The sequence below is a fragment of the Mauremys reevesii genome, linkage group 8 (genome assembly GCF_016161935.1).
Source record: "Mauremys reevesii isolate NIE-2019 linkage group 8, ASM1616193v1, whole genome shotgun sequence".
In the NCBI taxonomy this organism is placed as follows: domain Eukaryota; kingdom Metazoa; phylum Chordata; order Testudines; family Geoemydidae; genus Mauremys; species Mauremys reevesii.
The window spans coordinates 22,022,719-22,046,587 of record NC_052630.1 but is presented as its reverse complement, the minus strand read 5'-3'; the positions used below and the strand labels follow the sequence as shown (position 1 = coordinate 22,046,587).

General features: G+C 41.9%; 3 protein-coding genes across 6 annotated transcripts in view; all 3 read left to right on the top strand.

The window, feature by feature from the left end:
• Positions 1-194: 194 nt before the first annotated feature.
• LOC120369704 (ovomucoid-like) lies at positions 195-9,533 on the top strand. Of its 2 annotated transcripts, XM_039483281.1 has the most exons (9): positions 195-342; positions 1,420-1,445; positions 4,080-4,207; positions 4,705-4,753; positions 5,513-5,640; positions 7,195-7,243; positions 8,250-8,377; positions 8,791-8,842; positions 9,360-9,533. In XM_039483281.1, the coding sequence occupies exons 1-9, from the start codon at positions 285-287 to the stop codon at positions 9,366-9,368; spliced, it is 627 nt and encodes a 208-aa protein (XP_039339215.1). In that variant the 5' UTR covers positions 195-284; the 3' UTR covers positions 9,369-9,533. The 2 variants fall into 2 exon arrangements, with proteins under 2 accessions (XP_039339215.1, XP_039339216.1); XM_039483282.1 differs by lacking the exons at positions 195-342; positions 1,420-1,445 and adding an exon at positions 2,529-2,662.
• Positions 9,534-15,496: 5,963 nt separating this feature from the next.
• On the top strand, positions 15,497-19,006 carry LOC120371008 (serine protease inhibitor Kazal-type 1-like). The gene is made up of 5 exons (XM_039486454.1): positions 15,497-15,741; positions 17,080-17,105; positions 17,799-17,926; positions 18,676-18,728; positions 18,878-19,006. Exons 1-4 carry the CDS (start codon positions 15,684-15,686, stop codon positions 18,719-18,721), a joined length of 258 nt encoding a protein of 85 aa, XP_039342388.1. The 5' UTR covers positions 15,497-15,683; the 3' UTR covers positions 18,722-18,728; positions 18,878-19,006.
• A 1,513-nt stretch (positions 19,007-20,519) lies between these two features.
• FBXO38 (F-box protein 38) overlaps positions 20,520-23,869 on the top strand; it is a 33,986-nt gene continuing 30,636 nt past the window's right edge. For 2 of the 3 annotated variants that reach the window (XM_039485490.1, XM_039485488.1), the window contains exon 1: positions 20,520-20,628. The gene's annotated coding sequence lies outside the window, so the exon portion shown is untranslated. Of the gene's footprint in view, positions 20,629-20,835; positions 21,136-23,869 lie in introns of those variants that run through there. The other variant, XM_039485489.1, reaches the window with a different exon arrangement.

Below are 23,869 nucleotides of genomic sequence, written 5' to 3'. Positions count from 1 at the left end.
TGTCATGCATCAACCCACAATGCTTATGAAAATGCAAAATTATTTGGGACAAAAGATCAAGAGGCCAAAGGGGAGGTTGAGAAAGAATGTATCATTTCAACTACACTGGGACTTCCTCAAAAACAACTTGTTCTGGTATCCAGTATCATTGGTGGCTTTTGCATGTGATTTCCTAATCAGGATGGAGGTTCTGGCCTTGGGGATAAATATATGAGATCTCCCTCTGTGTGTACTGCATCTACTGAGCAGAGCAGAGCAGCTAACCTAGACTGAGCATCTCCACCATGAAGACAGCTGGTGTCTTCATGGTCCTCACTCTGGTACTTTTATGTTGCTTCTCAGGTGAGTACTCTTTGCTGTAGCCTCTATAGAGCTATGTGTTTGCTGCTTCCTAGTCCTCTGGAAGCCTTGACTATTAAGGTCAATGATATTCTTGTTTTTATTAAGAATCCTGAGATCTGGTCTGTTTTGCTTGGACAGTAGACAATCCAGGGAACCATAAGAGTACAGGATAGTGTTAATGTCCTTTAACAAAATCTCCCCTCTCCCATGGTGCTGTGAAATGTTCCATATGACAATTGGTTGCAATTAGAGATGGTGGTAAAACATTCAATATCAAAATATCAATGACATTCAAAATTCCAAAAAACTTGGGGAAAAAATCAGCAAATTTTTTTGGGGAAATTCCCCACCACCACCATCTTCATTTTTCAACCAACTATAGAGAAGGTAGACATTTTTCAAGTTTTTGAATTTTCAATTTTGTAAAACATTTCTTATTAAGGCAAAGTTACCATAAAATGTTAACATACTACATCATACATTATTTATTAAGGATTAGGGTAATATTCAAATAACTTGGATACAGATGCCGTATGTATAACTGGGACATCAAATTTGTGAAAGGACTCATTTCAAAAAGAATTGAAATAATTCTGTAAGATGTTACTGAGAAGACTAAATATTAAGGACCTGCTTAACATCCAATGACTTCAATGGATTCCTAAGCATAATGTTAACTTCCTGGCTTGTAACTTTCCTGCCTTATTCCCACTCCTGTGCATGACACATCATGTAGAGCACTGGATCCAGGTGCTGAGAACTCCTAAATATTGCCAATGACTGAAAAGGTTTTTGAATGATCAGGCTTCATAGAAGAAAAAATATTTTCAAAAATTGTAAGGTGCTATTAGTTACCCTGCATCTTCAATGGAGCAGAAGACCTGAAAAATATATAGTAATATTAAGCAAATGATAAGCCCCTTATTATATTTTCAAATGGTGCAAAACACCACGTATGGCCCATTTATTGCAGAAAAAGAGTTCAATGGACATTTTTCTTGAATTAATGCTTATAACTTGATTTCCGTCACAGGGATTTGTCTTATTGTACGTTGAGTATCCATATTTTTGCTCTAGGTGTTGCCAGTGAGTCTTCAAATCAGGTTAGTCCATCTTTTTCTGTTTAGTAATTTTCACTTTCCCCTAATCATTAGTTAGGAATTGCATTGTGGCCAACTTTTCCATGTTGGAAGAAACACTAAAACGAGCGGAAAGTGCTCAGATATTAGTGATGAGTGCAGTCTAGGAACCTACATCCAACAGAGTAGTGGGCAGGGCTGGGTTAATCAAAAATCAAAATGACCCCAGATATTATCATTATTGGTATTAGTTATTATATATTGGTATTGTGGTACTGATATTTCCAGCTGGGGGATAGGAATACTTATTTTGGGGGTGGATTAAAAAGTTCACTTACTATAGGAAAGAGGATATCCCCATGTGTTTCATATGGTCAGTTACTGAGTTTACCACATTGATAGTCGATAGTTCCAAAATGGCCAGCATTCCTAATATACCCCTAAAAGAATTAACAATAACGGTTATCATCATTCATTCACCTGTATGTCTAGAAAATTATATATTTACAGTTGCAGAATGATTGTAGTGCTTTTCCAGAACCACCAAAGGGCAAAACCCTTTGCCGCACATAGTGTTTTTCCTTCCATATGCTTTGTTAACTACACAATATTTATAGAGCATCATGGAAATGCAACTCTCACTTGGGCAGAGAGTAGTTCCAAACTACAGAGCACAGTACACCAGAGGTAGGGAGGAGAGAAGTACTAGCAAAGACACATGGAAAAAATCTACTTTCACCTGTGTCACAACTGTTCTGCATATAAATGCCAGGGCTGCCATTAGGGGGTAGCAAGCACGGCAGTTACCTGGGGCCCCAGGCCAGAAGGGTCCCTGTGAAGCTACATTGCTCAGACTTCAGTCCTGGCTGGCAGGACTCAGGGCCCTGGGCTTCAGCCCAATGCAGTCGGGCTTCGGCTTTCTGCCCTGGGCCCAAGCGAGTCTGATGCTGGTCCTGCTTGGTGGACCACCTGAAACCTGCTCATGGCTCCCCGTGGGGGCCCAGACTCCTGATTGAGAACCACTGCTCTAATACACCCCAAAAGAATTAACAATAATAGTTATCATCATGTATTCATCTGTGTGTCTAGAAAATTATACATTTATAGTTGCAGAATGATTGCAGTGCTTATCCAGAACCACCAAAGGGCTAAACCTTCCTCTGTAAGACAGAGTACAGGCCTGTCTGTGGCACCAATGGTGTGACATACAACAACAAATGTTTTTTGTGCCTCGCAAAATGGTGAGTAAATAGATCAATATTTTCTATTAGCAGTAATTAGATCTACTCCGGCAAATGATAGAGGAATGCTGAAAACATAGTGTGGTCAGAGAAGATTAATATCAGGGGTAGGCAACCTATGGCACATGTGCCAAAGGTGGCACACGAGCTGATTTGCAGTGGCACTCATGCTGCCCAGGTCCTGGCCACCAGTCCGGGGGGGCTCTGCATTTTAATTTAGTTTTAAATGAAGCTTTTTAAACATTTTGAAAACCTTATCTACTTTACATACAACAATAGTTTAGTTCTATATTATAGACTTATAGAAAGAGACCTTCTAAAAATGTTAACATGTATTACTGGCACGTGAGACCTTAAATTATAATGAAATAAATGAAGACTCGGCACACCACTTCTGAAAGTTTGCCAACCCCTGATTAATATGAATATATCTGTCCCAATCACATATTATACATCCCATGTACTTCTGTGTAATTCCACAGTGATCTTATAAGATGTATAGCTATGTAGGGACATTCATTTTGGACCTCTTTTTGTGTTTCAAGGCAAACTGGAGGCAGGCTTAGCCTACAGAATGAGGAAGTTTGTATGAAAAAAGTAAAACCAAGTGTATTCTATTTTTCATTTGCATAGTGTTTTTCCTTCCAAATGCTTTACTAACTACACGATATACATAGAGCATCATGGAAATGCAGCTCTCACTTGGGCAGAGAGTAGTTCCAAATTACAGAGCACAGTACCCCAGAGGTAGGGAGGGGAGAAGTACCAGCAAAGACACATGGAAAAATCCTACTCTTACAAAAAGTCATGGGATCTGTAATGCTGACTTAGAGGAGACAGAAACTTGGTATGCCAGATCTCATCACCCCCAACATAAACCCCGCCACTCTCACTCCTTCCTGCCCCCACCTCTCCTCCACACACACATTGACTGTAGGCAAGTGATTTGTCACTTTTGGAAGAAAGAAGGGCTGATCTAACTGATAGTATTTCAGCCTCTGATTCCAGGCAAAAAGATGTATTTCAGGGTTTCAGTTTAGAACACAAAGCCATCCCCGCCTCCTGAAAGCAAAATATATTCCTAATCCCAAGGCTGCCAACACATTAAAGGGGAGTAAACCAAGATGTTTATAAGAAGGAATTGTAAAACTCTATTAGTAGTATCCATGTAGTCTCTCTTTAGATTCTTGTACTAATGAGAATGAAGTAAACAGTAAGTGAACTTTTTAATCCACCGCCAGATTAAGTATTCGTATATTCCAGCTGGAAATATCTTTACACTGTGAAGTGATTGATAGCAGTTGGCTCCAACCAGGTTCAGGGCTTCACTGTCTTATGGCACCACATAAGGAGATGCTGTCCCTGCCCTGAAATGCTTCTAAATCTCCACTCAAATAACAACTTCTTTGTTTGGCAGATTGATTGCAGTAGATACCAACGAACAAAAGACCCACGCAAGATAGCCTGCCCACGGATCCATAAACCTGTCTGTGGAACTAATGGTGTCACTTATAACAATGAATGTATGCTGTGTGCAGCAATCTTGTAAGTTCTTGGAATAACGGAATCAATGAAAAGAGATGCTAAAAATAGTTCTCTTGTATAAGCATTTGCTTTAAGCAGGGATATATCAATGTCCTGAGGTAGGTGAGTAACCTCCATATTCTTTTGACCTCTCCTAGTTATCCCTCATATTCCCAGGACACCATACCTAATATGATCCACTATCCTCTAGCTTATGGGTTTATCTTTATGTATGCACAAAACCACAAATCCCAGAATGCAGTGGGAATCCATGGTTGGTTAACATCAGATCCATGCTGACTTCCATCGAGATGATGATCCTCACACCCCCAGTAACTTCTGAGATTGTATCAAAGAGAGAATTTGATCATTGAAAATCGTCCCTCTGAAATATTCCATATGTTCTTAACTGTTTCTGTAATTTCATAGTGAATTTTGAAGTGTTACTCACCAGGTAGACAATTTTATTAATTCACTGACAATAATTGTCTTCTCTCTTTCAACTTTTCATCCTGTAGAAATGGGGCTACCATAGACCTGGCACATACAGGAAAATGTAGGGAGAAGGTAGGGGCACATTTCTCTTTTTTTGGTTATCACTAAAATTTACACTTAGCACAATCTAAATACTGGTTACAAAAATGAGATAATACTTGAGCCAAAGATACATGGAAAAATCCTATTCTTACAAAAAAGGCCTTGGGATCTGTAATTGTCACTTAGAGGAGACTGGACCTTGATTTTCCAGCTCTCATCACCCACAACACAAACCCCACCTCCTCTTCCTCCCCTCCACACCACACCACACCACAACACAACACAACACAACACACACACACTAACTATGGGCAACTGATTTATCACCTTTGGAAGAAAGAAGGGCTGATCTAACTGATAGTATTTCAGCCTCTGATTCCAGGCAAAAAGATATATTTCAGGGTTTCAATTTAGAACACAAAGCCATCCCTTCCACCTGAAAGCAAAATATATTCCAACCCCAAGGCTGCCAACACATTAAAGGGGAGTAAACCAAGACGTGTATAAGAAGGAATTGTAAAACTTTATTAGTAGTATCCATGTAGTCTCTCTTCCTATTCTTGTACTAATGAGAATAAAAGAAACAGTAAGTGAACTTTTTAATCCACCGCCAGAATAAGTATTCTTATATCCCAGCTGGAAATATCAGTACACTGTGAAGTCATTGATAAAAGCTAACTCCAACCAGGTTCAAGGCTTCACTGTCTTATGCACCACATAAGGAGATGCTGTCCCTGCCCTGAAATTCTTCTAAATCTCCACTCAAATAACAACTTCTTCGTTTGGCAGATTGATTGCAGTAGATACCAACGAACAAAAGACCCACGCAAGATAGCCTGCCCACGGATCTATGCACCAGTCTGTGGAACTAATGGTGTCACTTATGACAATGAATGTACGCTGTGTACAGAAATCTTGTAAGTCCTTGAATATTACTTTTGGAATAACTGAATCAATGGTAAGAGATCCTAAGAATAGTTCTCTTGTATAAACATTTTCTTTATACGGGGATATATCAATGTCCTGAGGTAGGTGAGTCCCTGAGTCACATCCATATTCTTTTGACCTCTTCTGGTTAACCCCTATGTCCCCAGGATGCCATAGCTAATATAATCCACTATCACAGGGGTGGGCAAACTTTTTGGCCTGAGGGCCACATCTGGCTGGGGAAATTGCATGCAGGGCCATGAATGTAGGGCTAGGGCAGGGGGTTAGGGTGCAGGAGAGAGTGTGTGGTGTGGGAGGGGATCAGGGCAAGGGGTTGGGGGCTCAGGGCAGGGGGTTGACGTGCAGGAGGGGTGTGGTGGGGGCTCAGGGCAGGGAGTTGGGGTGCAGGAGGGGTGTGGGATACAGCAGGGGGCTCAGGGCAGGGGGTTGAGATGCAGGAGGAGTGCGGGCTGCAGCAGGGGGCTCAGGGCAGGGGGTTGGGGGACTCAGGGCAGGAGGTTGGGGTGCAGGGTGCTGGAGGGTGCGGGCTCTGGCTCTGGCTCAGCGCTGCTTACCTTGAGTGGCTCCGGGGTGGCAGCAGCATGCAGCGGGACTAAGGCAGGCTCCCTGCCTGTCCTGGTGCCGTGCCGCTCCCAGAAGTGGCCAGCACCATGTCTCTGCCGCCCCTGGGGGATGGAGGAGCAGAGGGCTACGCATGCTGCCCTCGCCTGCAGGTACCTCCCCCACAGCTCCCATTGGCCGCAGTTCCCCGTCCCTGCAGCCCTCTGCCCCCTCCTGCCCCAGGGGCTGCAGGGACGTGGTGCTGGCCGCTTCTGGGAGCAGCACAGGGCCAGGGCAGGAGTTTGCACTATCCTCTAGCTCAGGGGTTCTCAGTCTTTTACTTTCTGAGTCCCCCTCTCCCCCCAACATGCTATAAAAACTCCATGGATCAGCTGTGCCAGAACTGGTTTTCTGCAGACAAAAGCCAGGGCTGGCATTAGGGGGTAGCAAGCAGGGCAATTGCCCTGGGCCCCATACCACAGGGGGCCCTGTGAAACTAAGTTGGTCAGGGTTCAGCTTCAGCCCCAGGTGGCAGCCGTCCTGTGTGGTGGGGCTTTGACTTTCTGCCCAGGGTCCTAGTGAGTCTAATGCCAGTTAGGCTTGGTGGACCCCCTAAAATCTGATCATGGCCCTCCAGGGGGACCCAGACTCCCGGTTGATAACCACCACTCTAGCTAAGACGTTTATCTTTATGTATGCACCAATCTACAAATCCCAGAACACAATGGGAATCCATGGTTGGATAACATCAGATCCATGCTGACTTCCATCGGGATGATGAGCCTCCACATTTCCAGTAACTTCTGAGATTATATCAAAGAGAGAATTTGATCATGACAAATCATCCCTCTCAAATATTCCATATGTTCCTAACCGTTTCTGTAATTTCATAGTGAATTTTGGAGATTTTTACTCACCAGGTAGACAATTTTATTATTCACTGACAATAATTGTCTTCTCTCTTTCAACTTTTCATCCTGTAGAAACGGGGCTACCATAGGCCTGGCACATACAGGACAATGTAAGGAGAAGGTAATGGCACATTTTTATTAATTATCATTAAAATTGACATGTCTCATAGTATAAATACTGGTCACAAAAATGTTGATAACACTTGATAGATGGAAAAATGCTACTCTTACAAAAAAGGGTTTGGGATCTGTAATGGTCATTTAGAGGAGACAGGACCTTGATTTTCCAGATCTCATGACTCCCCAACACAAATCCCACCTCCTCTCCTTCCTCCCTGCCCTCACCACCCACCCTTCCGCACACAGATTAATTATAGGCAACTGATTTATCACCCTTGGAAGAAAGAAGGGCTGATCTAACTGATTATGCTTTTTTCAGTGAAGCAGATGGTGTTTCTTAAGACGGTGAATATGGTGGTGCTTGGAAACCATGATGATTGGGGCATTTTAATTATTTATTATACATCGAAGAGATGGGTTGGAAGTATGTCCTTTGTGGTAAAAGGAAAGCTGGGGAGATAAGAAACATGGGTTCTATTCCTGTTTATGTCACAGACTTTCTGCATGACCTTGGGAAGGTCTTGTAATCTCTCTGGCCCTGATTCTGCTTCATGAAGTGGCCAGTTCATGCCACAATGGCAGCATAATAGAGATTAAAGATCCCCACAGAGTACTCCTGTCTAAACGTTTTCTCCACACCCTTCTCCATTGTCAGGAGGTCTTATAATATCTATAGCCCCGATTATACTTCATGACATGGTCCGTTTATGCCACAGTGGCAGCATAAGGGGGGTTAAAGAGCCTCTTTACTCCCATCTCAAAGTTTTCTCAGTATAGTATCATAATAAAGTAATAACTGTGGGTGCAGAAAAGTAGGAATGGAGAATCTGACCCACTCTGACTTTCTTTCCCAATATGTAAAATGGCAATCAAATGAACTACTTCCTAGAGAAGCCTCATTACTTAAAGAAAGGTGCTATGTTAGCTCAATAGATGAGTCTTACAACAGATGACTTATTACTCCCAACAATAAATGTGGTTAGAACGTTATATAACTACTTTTGCAGGATGACTGTCGTGAGTATCCAAAACCACAAAAGGGTAAACAGTTTGCCTGCGCAACGATTTACAGACCTGTCTGTGGCACAAATGGCATCACATATAGCAACAAATGTAACTTGTGTGCAGCAAGATGGTGAGTAAACTTGTAAAGAATTTCTTGTGTAAAAGTCATTGCACATTTGGTGCAGATAATGTGAGAAAGCAGTTCCCAATTATGATGATATCGGGAGACCAGGTGTGAGTGAGACAAAGCACTCTTTAATGCTTTTTCTATAAACACAGGGCAGGGTTTTCATTGAAAGATCTGACTAGGCCAAACCTGTCCTGCAGATGCCAAGGAGTAAGAATATGATGGTTTCAAACTGGAAAAATTGGCAAAACATGCCAGATAACTGATCAAGATATTAGAGAGGATTAATATGAATATGTCTGTCTCAGTCAAATGTCTTGTACTATACAGTCCATTTCCTTTATTTTTTTACATGTGACAATGAGATGTTTTACTTTGAAGAAATACACATTATGCTTAATTTTTCTCTTCTCAAGGAAAACTGGAGTCAACATTCGCATAAAGCATGAAGGAAGATGTAACCGCAAGGTAAATCTACACATATTATATTTACATTAATATAGTGCTTTTCCTCCCAAAGACTTTACAAACTACAGTATGTACACATAACACCAGTTATGCAGTCATCACTTGGGTGGAGAGCGGCAATGAATTTGCACACAGCAAACTAACCAAGTAGTGGGGGTGGAAAATATTGACTGAGGAGATATGTAAAATCTTACTCTGACAAAAATTGTCATAAAAGCTTAAATGTTCATGCAGAGGAAACAGGACCATCTGCTGATTCTGAGAGACCTACGCACAGTAAATGGTGGGGGGAACTGAATTTATCTACCCTGCAAGAATGAAGGACTCTGTGGAATTTTATCTTGTGAAATCTGAATCAAATAGATAATGTTTAGATTAGAAGGCGTTTTGGAGAAGTTGCTCATACAAGACTGTTGCATTGAGATCATTATCTCAATTTTCCCCCTGTTCTAGTTAAGCTTTTCTACGTCACTCATCCTAACAACTGTAAATATTGTCTCTCTTTCTCTCTCTCTAGATCAACTAACAGAAGAATTGGCATAACATAGAAAATATTCTGCTTCAGTATAAATGATAAATTCTTCTGATTCCTTTATGTAAAGATATAGTTGTCATTTGTCCTGTCCATCCAGCACTCCTGATGGCATTACCATCTTGAATTGGTGGTTCAATAAAGCAAACTTAGCAGAAATGTTTGCCTTTGTTCTTTTATCAGCACAAAACATTATGGGGTTGCTTGAGGGAATCATTGAATAAACAAACTTTTCTCTTCATTCTCTATAAAATGAATAATCCAAAATTAAAAGAATCAATTTGATAATAAACGGGTTCTGGGATTGGATTCTAGGGGGGAATCCACAGGAAACACACACAGTGGAGGACCTGAGTTAATATCAATCTTCCCCTGGAATCAATCCAGGGAGCTGCTGATCAAATAGTAATCCAGGCTGCACCCATACATTCACCTTTCCCTCCCCGCCATCCCCTTAGGTTGCTACATGGGCAGCTATCAGGATTTTCATCATTCCCTTCATGCTGGGTAAATGCTTTGAAGGTATGAATGGATTTCTGGTAACGCAAAGCTGTGCCTCCAAGATACATGCAACACTACTCATCCAAATGTACTTGCCAACCATCCTTAAAGGTGAAGTGTACATTGCATATGCTAAGGGGTATATTTTCATAATCCAAGAGAAATTAGATCTGTTAAATTGTTGATGTCCTAAGCAAACATCTAAAGACCAAGATTAAAATCTTAGCAAGATACTTTCCTGTTCTGTCACAATAGAACTCGTTAAAAATCTTTTATTTCCAACATAATGGTCTTAGATTTCAGTTTTTTTAACGTTTTGAATCTACTTTATATAGTTCTTGTATTAAATTGCTGTGGAGGTGGTTTGGGAATTGAGTCGTTTGATTCTGAAATGAACAGTGCCAGGAGCACATCAAAAGAAATGACCAGGGATGAAACTAATATTAAATTCTTACCGGTACGGGGGCCGGCTCCAACCCCCAGAAGGGGTGGGGCCTCAGGTGGAAGGGGCGGGGCTAGGGTGTCAGCCTCCCCCAAACAGCCCATCCATGCTGCCTGGTCCCCGCCACCCAGGGCTCCGGGGGTGATTTAAAAGGGCCCAGCGCTCTGGCTGCTGCCGTGATAACGGCGGCCAGGATCCCTGGACCCTTTTAAATCTCTGACTCAGGGCAGCTGCTGCTTTTGTGCCGTCCATTCCCCCCCCCCCCCCGCCAGTGGCCGGGGGGGCAAAAGGGGCAATGACGTTAAAGTGCTGCCTACAGGCTCATACAGACCTGTACCAGCCCACTTCCACTCCTGGAAATGACACCTTGTTCCATGATGCTCTTATGCCTTTATAACAGCTGAGGGATTCCTGCACACAAACAACTTCAGTGATGGGAGACAGAGGTGGGACTAGTTGAAGATACAGTACTATGCAACCTCAATTCTCCAAATCTTATAGGAGGCCTGGAGTAAGTTTTGATAAGCAAGGTTGTGGATTTTTTATAGCATTAGCAATTAAACAGCTATTAGGAGATATGGAATTCTGAGTAACAGATGTTCAGAGACTCAAGATTCTACAAAATATGCAGAAAATATTCTAGATTTTACCCCATGCAAAGTTCTGACACTTCTATCCCTCCATAGTAATTAATACTAATCCCCTCACGGAACAATCCCATTTATCATTAGCAAAGGAGCTCTCCCCTTCTTTAGGTCTATGTATTCTTCCAAGAAATGGGAAGTCAGAACATGTCATTCATAGGCAAGGGAGCTTCTGGTGAGTTTTCTCTGTAGACTCTCACTCTCACACATTAGTCACCCTGAATTTCTGCCAAGAAGCTAGGCATGCAAATTTTGTTTGCCAAGTAAAGTTTGGTTCTTGTCCTATGTCTTTCCACATATTCAATATCGTAATATCTAGACACTAGCTGTATCTGTGCTTGGGAGACAGTTAGCATGTATGCTACGCTGGTGCCATCTAGTGCTGCAACTAATGTTCTGTCAGCAGGTTCTAGATTTTAAATTTCTACAGAACCGCAACAAAGAACAGATTTCTTTTTTCAGCAGAGTCTACCAGCTCCTCACTGCTGGTTTTCACCGTTCAAAGGAGAGGCCCTGCCAAGGATGGCTGGATGCAGATACCTCCAGATCAGACCTTACATATCAGTGCTACTTCTGGGTTCATGGGAGCATTGTGAGTAGTGTGAGATTGTTTGTCTTCATGGGAGACTGAATGCAGGTTCAACCACAAGTTTTCCCTCTTAACCCACTCAGTAAGCAGGCCCCAACTCATCACTGTCATCAATTCATTTTGGCACCTCCTCCTTATCCTCATATACATGGTGAAGCACACAACATACCCCAATCCCATATAGAGAATTAAACATTTTATTAAAGCTAATGTTTAAAAAATTATGTAATACATAGGTTGAGAGAAGAGTGTCTGTACATCTGGGTATAGTGCTTAGATTATCCACAAATATAAAGTTTGTTTTTAGAAGTCATGTGATACATGGAGTACATAACCAGCAATAACCCAAATTTAGGTGAATAAATTTAACAATACAGTTTAGATATTAGAACCCAAACACTCAGGTATGTCACTCATGAAAAGTTGTACAGAGATTTGGTTGTGGAAAGCAAAATATATCAATGAGTGGAGATTGTCCCTCAGTAATCACATGTAGGGAATTAAACATACCACAGTCTAAATGAGTCTGTACCCAGCACTATTTTGCTTGCAGTCAGCCAAAGGTACATTCCACCGTCCTGCACTTGCTCAATGTGTCATTAAGGAGAACAATGGACTAGCTCGCCCAGATGGAAAGAGGCCAGACATCTAGAGCATCTCGCCAGCGCATCCTGTATAAGTGTCCATGAATGTACCACGGTGTCCACAAGAGCTTATGTAATGATGGTGTCATATCCTTTCCCATTAAGATACTCACTTGCTTCAATTGGCATTCAGAGGATGGGTATTTAGGCATGCCACCAATCACCTGCACAGCTCAAGAACACATCAATTATTTCAGGGATATTTCCAAATTTTACAAACCTGGCCTCCAGCACAGCATTAATTGCCTCATGAACTTCCAAGACTACTGAACCAGCCATGGATTTGCAAAGCCCGAACTGATTGCCAACAGTTCTGTTAACAGCCTGGAGTTGCCAGCTTCCACAAGGCAATAACAACACGCTTCTGGACCATTACTAACTCTTTCATCTGGATGTCCTGCCACTCCAGGACCAGGGCAAACTCCTCACATTTTTGGGTTCCTCATGGGAAAATCCTGGGCCCCTACTGGTCATCCCATGTTTCTAGCACAATGTAGTTCACCACTCTGCACTTGCAGTCCTGGTCCAAAAGCAGTGGTCTGCATGGCTGGGGAGAATCCACCTTGAAATACAGTATTGGTTCAGTCCAAATCTCCATGCCCACATGGTCCCGATCTGTTGCTATACTTCCACGTGTTACTGCAAGTCACTGCCTCTGTCTTCTCCAGGCTAACAGCCACCTCTGAAAGGCTCACTACCATTTCCTGGCAGCACCTTCTGCGGAGGCCCACCAAAGAAACACTGCCTTCATAAGAATCAGCAGCTATTGCTCCCAAGCAGAATTCATACCTTCAGCATTATCACACCACCTTAGGTCCCACCAGGAAATGAATTTCCCAGGCCTAGATCATTTCCACCCACAACCCCCAGAGTGGGCAGATAATTTGTCTCACAACACCCTGTGAAAGCAAGCATAGAGTGACACAGTGAATTAGGGCCTGGTGACATATTGGATATGCACCTATGTATCTATATTATCTCTCACAACTAGACAGCGCTCTAGTGCTGATGTGGGACATGACACTAGCATTCAGTGCAGATATTGTGGTTGCGCTCTAGTGAGTGAGGCTACTGTGCATAGACTAACTTGCAATTGCTTAACCTGTGGTTAGCCTGAGTAAAGACATAGCCACAGGCTTTCCTACTGCACACCATTAAGTCTGGATGTTTTGGCCTTCTCTACAGTGCTTAATTTGTGCCAGAGCTGAGCCCTGGCACTTCTAGGCTTGGCAGTTCATAGCCCCAGCACCTCTGGGCTTGCCACGTCACTTATGAAAGTAAAAAAGTTATTTGAGCCCTGGCACCTCTTGCATTACAAATTAAGCACTGCTTCTCTAGTGGTGGCTGGTCCACACATAGAGGTTGATGAAGGTGCTACAGCTGTTGCCAAGAGTGATGAGCTCTTTAGTTCTGGTAATAACAGCCCATGCTTTTTAAATCCAGCGATCCCAGTTCAAGTCCCACTGCTGATACCCCACCCAGGAGCATCATATTATACATGCAACATTTTCCCAACCTAGCCAGGTCACAGTTTTCAAAAGTGGACAGTGATTTATGCTCCCTCGTTTTTGGGTGCCCAAATCTGAGACATTGGGTCTTATCTCCAGAAGTGAGGAGCACCCACAGCTCCCATTGAGTAGGCCCAATATGACTCAAATTGCACACCCAAAATATGAGGCACTACCCAAAATCAGTGACTGCTTTTCAAAATATGGCTGTAGATTTTTAAGCTTTCCAGTGGATTATTTTGTATTGCGTGCTACCTAATTTAACTGGTATTTAAAGTAAAATAAATACTCAAGTTGTTTGTGAAATTCTTGTAGGGCAGAAAAAAACTGATGTTTGCAAACAGGAATAAGAAATATCTATTTATAGAATCTCACAGTGCTAGGCTAGCCCTGAGGATTTTAGGAAAATTTGCAGAAAATAATCATTAAAATCTTCCAGTGTGTAAGGGGGAGAGCTGCAAACCTTTGAAAAATACAACGTATTATTTTACTTTGGTTTTGCCTTAGATGTTACTGAAAAACAGAGGAGGCTTTCAGAGCAGTGAAATATATGAACAGAAAATTGAAACCTGGTGGGGCTACCCTCTGTGAATTTTGGAGAACACCTTGTATGGCAGGACTCTCTCATTGCCTGACTTTTTTAGAAGGTTTTGGAGTACAGAGGGGAGTTGCAAATTCATTACTGCTGATTCATTGGTTCAGATGTGGCTTGTTAGACACCACTTTTAATATAAAGGAGATGGGAGAAGGCTTCTAATAGAGAGTCCAAGTGTTTGGGGGCAGACAGAATCCCAGAAGCTGCTAAACCTGAGGAGTAGATTTAGGCTGGAGTGGGGGAAGTGCTTATGGTATTAGTTTGCAGTTGCCCTTTTGTTTATAAATCAGCCCTCAGGAGGGTGATTTTTTTGATTGAGTATGTTGTTTCTATCTGGAGCTCGCTGGGCACTTATCTAGCTTATACCCCAACAAGGGGGAAATGTTCACAACTGATTTTTTTTTTTACCTGCACAATGTGTTTTCCCCATTATACTTAGGGCCAGATCCTGAGATCAACTGGAGTTGAGGATGTTCAGCAGCTTGCAGGATTAGAGCTCTACAGCACATTTTCTTAATTTTATACAAGACGCACAGTAATGATTATACTATGGACACGTATAATCTTAAGCCCTCCAGGGAGTTCCTGAGGTATCAGCACTACCCAGGCTCTCTCTCTGAATTCATTCTCTTGATCCATTTCCATTAGTTTCTGAGAGATCTTACCCCATTAGTGATTGCTCGCTTCCCCCTTATCCTTATATGTTGTGAATGCCTCACATGGACTCTAGAGTTCTGTACAAAGGACTATGGGACAAATGACATTCATTGAGTCCACAAATCCCCATGGCAGCCAGTCAATACTGAACATATTTTCACCTACTGTCCAAACACTGGTCACACCAAATAACAATGTTTCACAAGCCATGACACACTCATAATGTGATTCATTTTGAAAATGTCCTTTAGAAACAGGGGTCTTAAATATAAACCCATCCTGCTGAGAGTCATGTTTTGATGTAGGACCAAATCATAGTCTACATAGACTGGCTACTGTACTTCACCAGCCCATGCCAAGGAATCGCTGATAAAAATGTGGACAGTAGCAGAATGTTCCAGTTTTGTGGCAGTAAACTGGAGATAACTGAGTGTAAATCTCTGCTGTTGATCAGAGGCAGGGTCACTCTGTGACACAAACTTTCCTCATATTTTCTGCAAATTATGTTTTGAAATAAACATTCCTCCCTGCCGGCAACTGCCTGCAGAGAAATTCCCATGTCAGTAATATCTTTTGCAGGTGATTTGCTAATCCAGGTCACGAACCTGATTGCTTATATAGATATACAGAACTATATATATCTGTGAACACGGTCGGGGGTTAATTGCAAGGATACCTACTCAGCAAAGTACTAACAGAATCAGCACAGACCAGACACCTGTCTTCACCATGAAGATAAAAGGTGCCTTTGTGTTCCTTTCCCTGGCATTTTGCTGCTTCATTTTAGGTGAGTAATTCTCCCTACTCTGCATCATGTATTAACCCTATGGCAGACACCTCTGGCATCAGAAATCTTCACTATTAAATGATAATGTTGCTTTCACTTATTTTCTTAAAGAGAAAATGAAGGTAAACATTTTGAAAATTAGGTGTCTAAAGTTAGGCACTCAGTGCTAGATTTATAAAGGTTTTTAGATCCCTAAAGATTCAGGTAGGTGCTTTGAAAATCTCACTAGATATATCTGCATCTTTAGGTGTCTAAATAACTTAAAAAATATGGCCCTTAGGGCTTGATTTTCAGAAGTGCTGTGCAGCCTAAACTCCTATTGAAGTCAATGGGAGCTGCAGCTACTGAGCATTTTTGAAGATCAGGCCCATAGACCCTAAATAAGTGGTCTGATTTTCAGAGGTGCTGACCAGATCTCATTGAAGTCAGTGGGAATTACAGATGGTCAGCACCAATGAAAATTAGGCCAGTAAGTTTGAAACTTTTGGCCTACAGCCCTGTCGTCTATGTGAGGTGTGGCACTTTTCCTAACATTCAGAGTTTGTGCCAGTGATCTTGGCCAAAATTTTCCCTCCCCTTCTTTGTGCAGTGTGATGTGCACCAGGTGACTATTGCTTTCCACCCTACAGGTGGCTGCACTTCAGCACTAGGTATTGCTTGTAATGCTTCTGGGGATTGTATGGGATGAAAATGTAATGACAGGAATTTACATAGACTTAAATAATTTAGACATAACAGAAATCAACAATTTGCATTCCGCTATGGCTAAGCTAGTTTTTGCCACGTTTTAAAGGTCTTTTAGTTTCATTCTGTTAGCTGTTTTAGTTTCACTGTGCTTCTCCTTAGCAGAGCATAACTCCTAAAATAATCAGCTATGTGAAATAATAAAAACTGCTTATTAATGAAATTAATACACAACCCATAAATGCCAGTAATATTAGGTGATGTTTGCTAAGTTAAAGTGCATTCTATTTTTCTACACACGGACAATTGCATTTAATCTCCTTCAAAGATTTTGTCTTATTCTTTCTTTCCTATCCTATAAGCATCCTTACAGCTCCATAGTTAAGGGTTAATTGAAATTTGCAACTAAAGCAGGAATAAAATACCTTTGTTAGACACTTAAATGATGGAAATTATTTTTTAAAATTTACACACCTGCTCTTTTGGGATCATTTAAATTTTTTATAATAACTTCTAAGACACATTCTGGTAACTTTCAAGGGTCTGTTTTAAATATTTCCTCTTGTAAAGTCCATATTCAATACAAACAGACATCTAGAGACAATCTCAGATCATTGGCAGTATTCATATTTGTCTATTGTTGTTTTTTTTCAGGAGTCACCACTCAAGGTGGGAGTCAGGTCAGTACAGTTCTTTGTGTTTATTAATAGTAAATTTCCTGGGATCTCTGTCTACAGACAATATTGTGGCCAAATTCTCTGTGTTGGGGAAACTCCTCTCCCCTAAAACTATGGGAAAAGCTGGTTGCATAAAAAACTAAAACTGTCCCATTGCTATTAAAATTAGAGGGTTTACCTGCAATTCAGATAGATCTGGTCTCCACACAGTCAGACTGATTACTTTCATACACTATTTTAAATGACACACTCTCTGGTTAGAATGTGTGAGATACAGAGAAAGAATTGGGGAAATATTTTAAAATATGACATTTTAAAATTTGTCTGTTGCAACAGCGAGAGAGATTTCTTTCTATACCATATGTTAATTAAAATTATTTACTTAACTGACTTGAAACTGTCACATATTGAGGTTCTTCTTAGATTTTAGCTCTGGGTCTTTGTCTTCTGGTTTATTGTCATTAGTCTCATTATGGCAGTGACTTGTAACTGTGAAAAAAACAACAATGACCTTCTCCTGTGAAATATCTGCAGTATTTTCCTTTTCTTCCAGCACAAATGAACTACTTTTTCCTCACCCCATTCTAGATTTAGGAAACTATGAAAAACATTGCCCCTGTGTGTGCTTTCTCTTCTCAAAAGAACAAGTGAAGAGTGAAAAATGTCCACTCAAATGTCACCTTATTTATTTTGTAGCCTGACTGCAGTAAATACAAAACTCCAGATGGAACCTGGATAGGAGGCTGTCCAAGGAACTATGAACCAGTCTGTGGAACAGATGGCATCACTTACAGCAATGAATGTTTGCTGTGTGAAAAAATCTCGTAAGTACTTTGTTTGTTTCTTTGATAAAGTGAAATCACTGGTGTGAGCTACTAATAACAGCTTTTCTATTTAAGTATTTTCTTCATAGAGGGAAACATCAATTTCCCAAGGTCTCTTATCTCTTGATTATTATTTAATATTGATGTTTTTCTAATGCACAGATCAGGATGGACAGCCCTTTGTTTTGATTGTGTTTAATACCCGTCTGTCCTCTTCCACTTACTTTCCAACATTGCCCAGCCCAGATCCCCAAAGGGACTTTTATGAATACTTAAAATGTCAGTCACTGGGACAGAGCGAGTAAGAGAATGAACCTATAGACTGGTAGTTAGGGCACGTAGCTGGGAGACAGAGGATTCAGTCCCCCTGCTCCAATGACTCTTTAATTTTTTATCTACAGTGGAACAGCTTCATCGGGGGGACTGAGGGAGCCTTTATCAGAATATCCCACCCCTCTGTAGTTAAAGCACCTCTTGAGAAGTGTGGGAGACCCTAGCTGAAATCCCTTTTTCCCCCCTCAAGCAGAGGAGGGATTTAAACATGGGTCTCCCACATCCCAGGTGAGTGCTCTAACTAAAGGGTTAAAAGCTATAAATTGGGGACCACTACCACTCCTCCAGATTTTGAATGGGACCCAATCCCAAAGGCAATCTAACTAATTTAACAGCATCCTTATAACAGTTTTTACTCTTCAGGGTGACAACCAGGTACTTACTCATAATGGCTAATCTTTCTTCCTCTTTTCCAGGGAAACTGGAGTCCCCATTGGCATAAAGCACAAAGGAAAATGTTAGCGCAATGGTAAATCCAAGGCTATTATTGATTAATTCTGTGTCAGTTTCCTTTGTTTAATGTGTGGAATAGAGGACTATTTGGAACATTTCAATGCTCTGGACTAAGGCATTGAGTTCATTTTGTCTGTTTTATAACTGTCTCTTCTCCCCCTCTAGGATTAATAATGGATGAATTGGTGTAAAGCACAAATAGGAGGTGTTGGAAGACCTCTGAGCAAAGACAGTCTCAAATCATCCTGTGCACCAGGGGTTCCTATTGGCTTCCCCGTGTCTCCTTATGCTTGTTCAATAAAGTAAATTAAAAAGGTTTTTCTTCTTATTTTATTTTTCAACACAAAGCAGTATATGCTTGGGGGTGGGAAATCATTAAATCAACAACTGATTTTACATATCAGCCTTTGTAACATAAATAAACCACAGATAATAACGTATGTTCAATAATGAATAGGCTTTGTGACTGGATTTATCTAGATCTGTAGGAAACACACATAATGGAGATCTTGAGTCAATAGCAAGTTTCCACTGGGATCAGTCCACATGGATTGATTAAAATAGATATCCTGAATGAAGAAACACAAATTCCACCAACACACTTTGGCACAGACAACTATTAGGATTGCAGTCACTGACTCTGTGCCTGTGTTAAAATCTTTGAAGATAATGTATGACCATTTTTCAAGTCAAAGTTGTATGCTTGATCATGATTTTTACAAATGTGTTCATTATAATTTTTTCAGACATAGCTTATATGAAGAAATGTTATAGTTCTAGCTATTCATTATTCAAAATTTGCTGCGAACTTGTGAGAATGGTCACTTAAGTCATATGTTATTGTTTCTGTTCCCATACTAGTTAAACAAACACTTTGGAACTACTTCTGCTTCTCCTCCAAACAAATGTATTGTGTCACAAACTGAATTTTGTTTCTTGATTAAAAGACTCTCTAGAAGCCCCAAATTCCTTTTCTGTGAATAGTCATATGCATAAGACCTTGCTCAGATGAATGCTTGTGGCAAATGAACAGAAAAGGGCCTGTGCATGGGTGGATTAAAATCTGTAAGGGTACTGTGCACATGCTACCAGCTGTCCACTTTCATGGGCTCAGTAATAGCGTCTCTGCATCCAGTGGACTCTCACAATGCACAGGTGAAAATCATGCACAAGCACATGATTAGACCCAAATTCTCAAGGTATATAAGCCTCCGAAGAAGTGGGTATTCACCCACGAAAACTCATGCTGCAAAACGTCTATTAGTCTATAAGGTGCCACAGGATTCTTTGTGGCTTTTATAAGCCCCTAGCTGCTTTTGAGGATCTGGGCCTTTCTCTCTCTCTTTCCCTCTCCCTAACCAGCCTGGGCCCGGCCACTGGGTATAGATGTACAACACAATTGTGAGACATCAGCTCTGCGCCTGGTGCCATGCTCCAACCTGGTCACCTGCCTACTCCCTGCTGGCCTTGGGCCCCGGGGAGCTGCCCTGCCCTGCCCTGTACAGAGTGGGGGCTGGAGGCTGAGCCTGGCGGGGATGATACAGGGGACAGATAGGTTTGCTGGTGGCTGAGCCTGCTCGTGCAAGGCAGTAAACCTGGCCTCCACAGACTGGGGTGGTGCTGGGATTTCCCCCAACTCCCTCCCCTCGCCCACACAGAGACGCCATTCGCCCGAGGGCAGAGAGGCCACACCCAAGATGGCGGCGATTGGGCTGCAATGGGAATATCCTTGAGGTGCCACATCCAAGATGGCGGCGCGGGACGGCCACAGAAAGGGTTGATTTCCCCCGTTCTGGGTTCAGGGACCGGAAGCGCGGCTGATGCTAGCGGAAGCGGAAGCGCTGGGTGGCCGGAAGTGTCTGTCGGGATTATCCCTCCCCCCCGCAGTCACAATAACAGGCGGCACTGGCGGCCAGGTAAGGGGCGGTGGAGGTTTAGGGTTACGTGCAGCTGCCCTGGCTCGCTGCACACGCACCCCCGGGGGCAGGATGGAGGCGCCGGTCCTGGCCCTGTGGAAGGGAAGGGGGAGCGGCGCGTGCCCCCCTTTCCCGGTGGGCGCCGCGGGCGGTGGCCGGGGCAGCGATGACCGTTGCGGGCGCTGGGGCGGGCGGCCGTTGCTGCGGGGGTTGGCTGGCTGACTGACCTCTCGCCAGGGCCTGCCGCTGGGAATGGGGGGAGGGGCCCTTTCCATCCCCAGCGGCCTGGCAGTGGGGGAGACCCGCGGTCTGGGTGACCTTTTCCCCGCTGGGGTGGGTCCCCTCTGCCGTCTAGAGGGAGTGTCCTTCTCTCGCTCTCTCCCCTTCCCCGTCTCCCCACCGGGCACGTACTGCGCTGTAAGTGCATGAGGCTGCCCTGGGAGACCCTGCTTCACCTCTCTTGATGCCGTGCTCTGCCTCATCTTTCCAAACCTGGGGCAGGTGGAGGTATTTTCTAGTTACTCTCCCCTTTTCCTTGTTTTTCTTCCTAGTCACTTCAAAGAAAGGGAATTTAAACTTGAGTAATGTAGCATCACAACATCAAACAGGCCTGAAAAATAGTGATGTCTCTTCTAAAGTACCACCTGGAAAAGGGTGGAAAAATCAACTTAGAGACTGGATGCAATAGAAAACTAAGCTCACGCAAAATAACTTATAGGAGGATGTTTACCCATTCTTCCCCTCCCCCCCAAAAAAGTCCCCAAGCAGCAGACATATTTAATGTGAATATCAAAGATACACTAGGAGATGGGGATTGGTGATTATCTATCTTGCATTGCCTTTTGCCTACTGCACTAAAAAAATTTATAGACATTCTTTAGGATCAGCTTACCCCATAATAGGACTATCATAGTAGATAGCATGTGGTTATTGTCTCAAGTGGTACTCCTTAAGTAGTCCCTGGTGTCAGCATATATTTGCTCCCCTTGTCTTCCAGGTCAGTGCTACTATGTCTACTGATGAAACCAAGTTTTACAATACTTAGACCAGCAGTTTGATCTGGGTTGTATTCTTCTTTTCAAACTGTCAACAAAATTGTCAGCTCACTGATTCCACAGTTACTGTTGTGTTTGAAATGGCTCAGTTTGTTTTCCAAAAGGAGGCTAAGCTGATAGTTCTGGTTGTTACAAATCAAAACAGGAGTTTTCTAAACGTCTCAAGTTGAACACAGAAGTCACTAATTGAGAATATAACCCATCAAACCATTGTTCATGTATCATGTTTTTTACCTTAACTATATTAAAATCAAGAAGAATAAAATTCTCTGCATTTTCTGCCTGCTTTGTTTAAATATCGAAGGAATATGTATGGATTATTTAGAAGAGTCATTTGTTCTAAAACAGCAGAACTAAAATAGTGAGAATGCATTAGGTTTTAAAACGTGTATGTAGAGACTTATTCCCTACAATCATTGCCTAATGGCCCACATGCTGCTCTATGAAGATTACATAGTTCTGGGTGACCAGGTATTTTGTGTCTCAGTGATGAGATCTAATTCAAAGCACAGTCATCCCCAGAAAAGTCAGGAGCTGCTCATGTAGACTAACTCATATCTTTATATATTCTGCACTGGACTCCCACAGGTGGAGGTGGCTCCTTTACTTCTCTATGGAGCTCTTCCCTGTTTTCCTCCTCCACTTCAAACCACTGACTTACCTTCTACTTGACTTAAATCTTCCTTTTCATGCGTTATCTTATATCAAAGCAGCAGAGAGTCCTACTTATAGACCTTATAGACTAACAGATGTATTGGAGCATGAGCTTTCGTGGGTGGATACCCATTTCGTCATATGCATGTGCATGCATCCGACGAAGTGGGTATTCACCCACGAAAGCTCATGCTCCAATACCCACTTCGTCGGATGCATGCACATGCATATGACGAAGTGGGTATCTACCCACGAAAGCTCATGCTCCAATACGTCTGTTAGTCTATAAGGTGCCACAGGACTCTTTGCAGCTTTTACAGATCCAGACTAACACAGCTATATCAGACACTCTTTTTACCTTGAAATATCTTAAACTCTGTATAAAACTAAAATGTTTTTCCATTCTCTGCTGCTGTCCGTCTGTCCTCTAACTGGAGGAGTATGGTGAAATTCACTTGGAATCCATATAACATAGCAAAACTTGGATACCCATTTATAAAAATCTGTACCAAAACCCCCCAGTGTCTCTGGATCCTATTTGGGAAATCTTGTCTTAAAGATGTTCTGGGTGGCTCAGTTGGGATCCTGATCCTTGCCTGTTGGTTGGTGATAAAATATTTAGTTGGCCTGTGTGTTCCTCTTTTTATGGAGGTGTAAAGAGTGTGTAATTTTGTGGGCTGTTGTGACAACAGTACTGTGATCTTATAGTTACAGAGATGCTTATATTTAGAGGCTTTAAAAAAGGATCCTGTCATGTTAAAAATCATACAATTAAAGTAGATTTGTTACAAACAACCTTAATATTAATCTGACAGTTCTATAAACCTAATCTTCCTTGGTTATGTTATGTATTTACTGCATGCAGTAATCTACCAGGTTGGGCAAAATAAATAGAATAATCTCTCATTTGTTTATGGGCCATTTCTAGTTAATTTCACTCTTGTACACTTGAACAATGCTGTAATATTTCAATTGAAAATATTGTAACAGATGGATATATAAATAAACATTTCTGTTGATACTGGGATTTGTAAAAGCTAAGTTTTGTAAAGCCTACAGTATATGTAGGGCAAAATATGACTTAATATCTCTTGAGGGGAAGGAGGGTGGTATTAACTTGGTGTGTGTTGTATGATTTCAAAATTTAGAATGCTGACAAATTAGCTATTAAATAAAACCCTTTTCATCATTAGATCTCAGTGACATTCATAACGTCTTGAGGTTTTCTGTCTGATGCAAAATTTACATTTGGTGAACACAGTTTTTATCTAACCTGTTCTAAAATGCTCTTTATATGCCCATCAACCTGCCTTTGAAATATACTTACTTCAGGTTAGGACAATGTATCGGTGCTATACCCTTCAGTCCTTTTTAAATCTATTCTCCTTCATCTACTACTTAACCAAAGAAGGAAGAGAACCAAGATCAGTTAAATGAACTGGTTGTGAGCAGCTAAAGACCCTGGGTGTTGGGAATATAAAGAATGAGGGGAAATCATGTAATGTACTATTTGTATTGTGTCTATTGCTAGA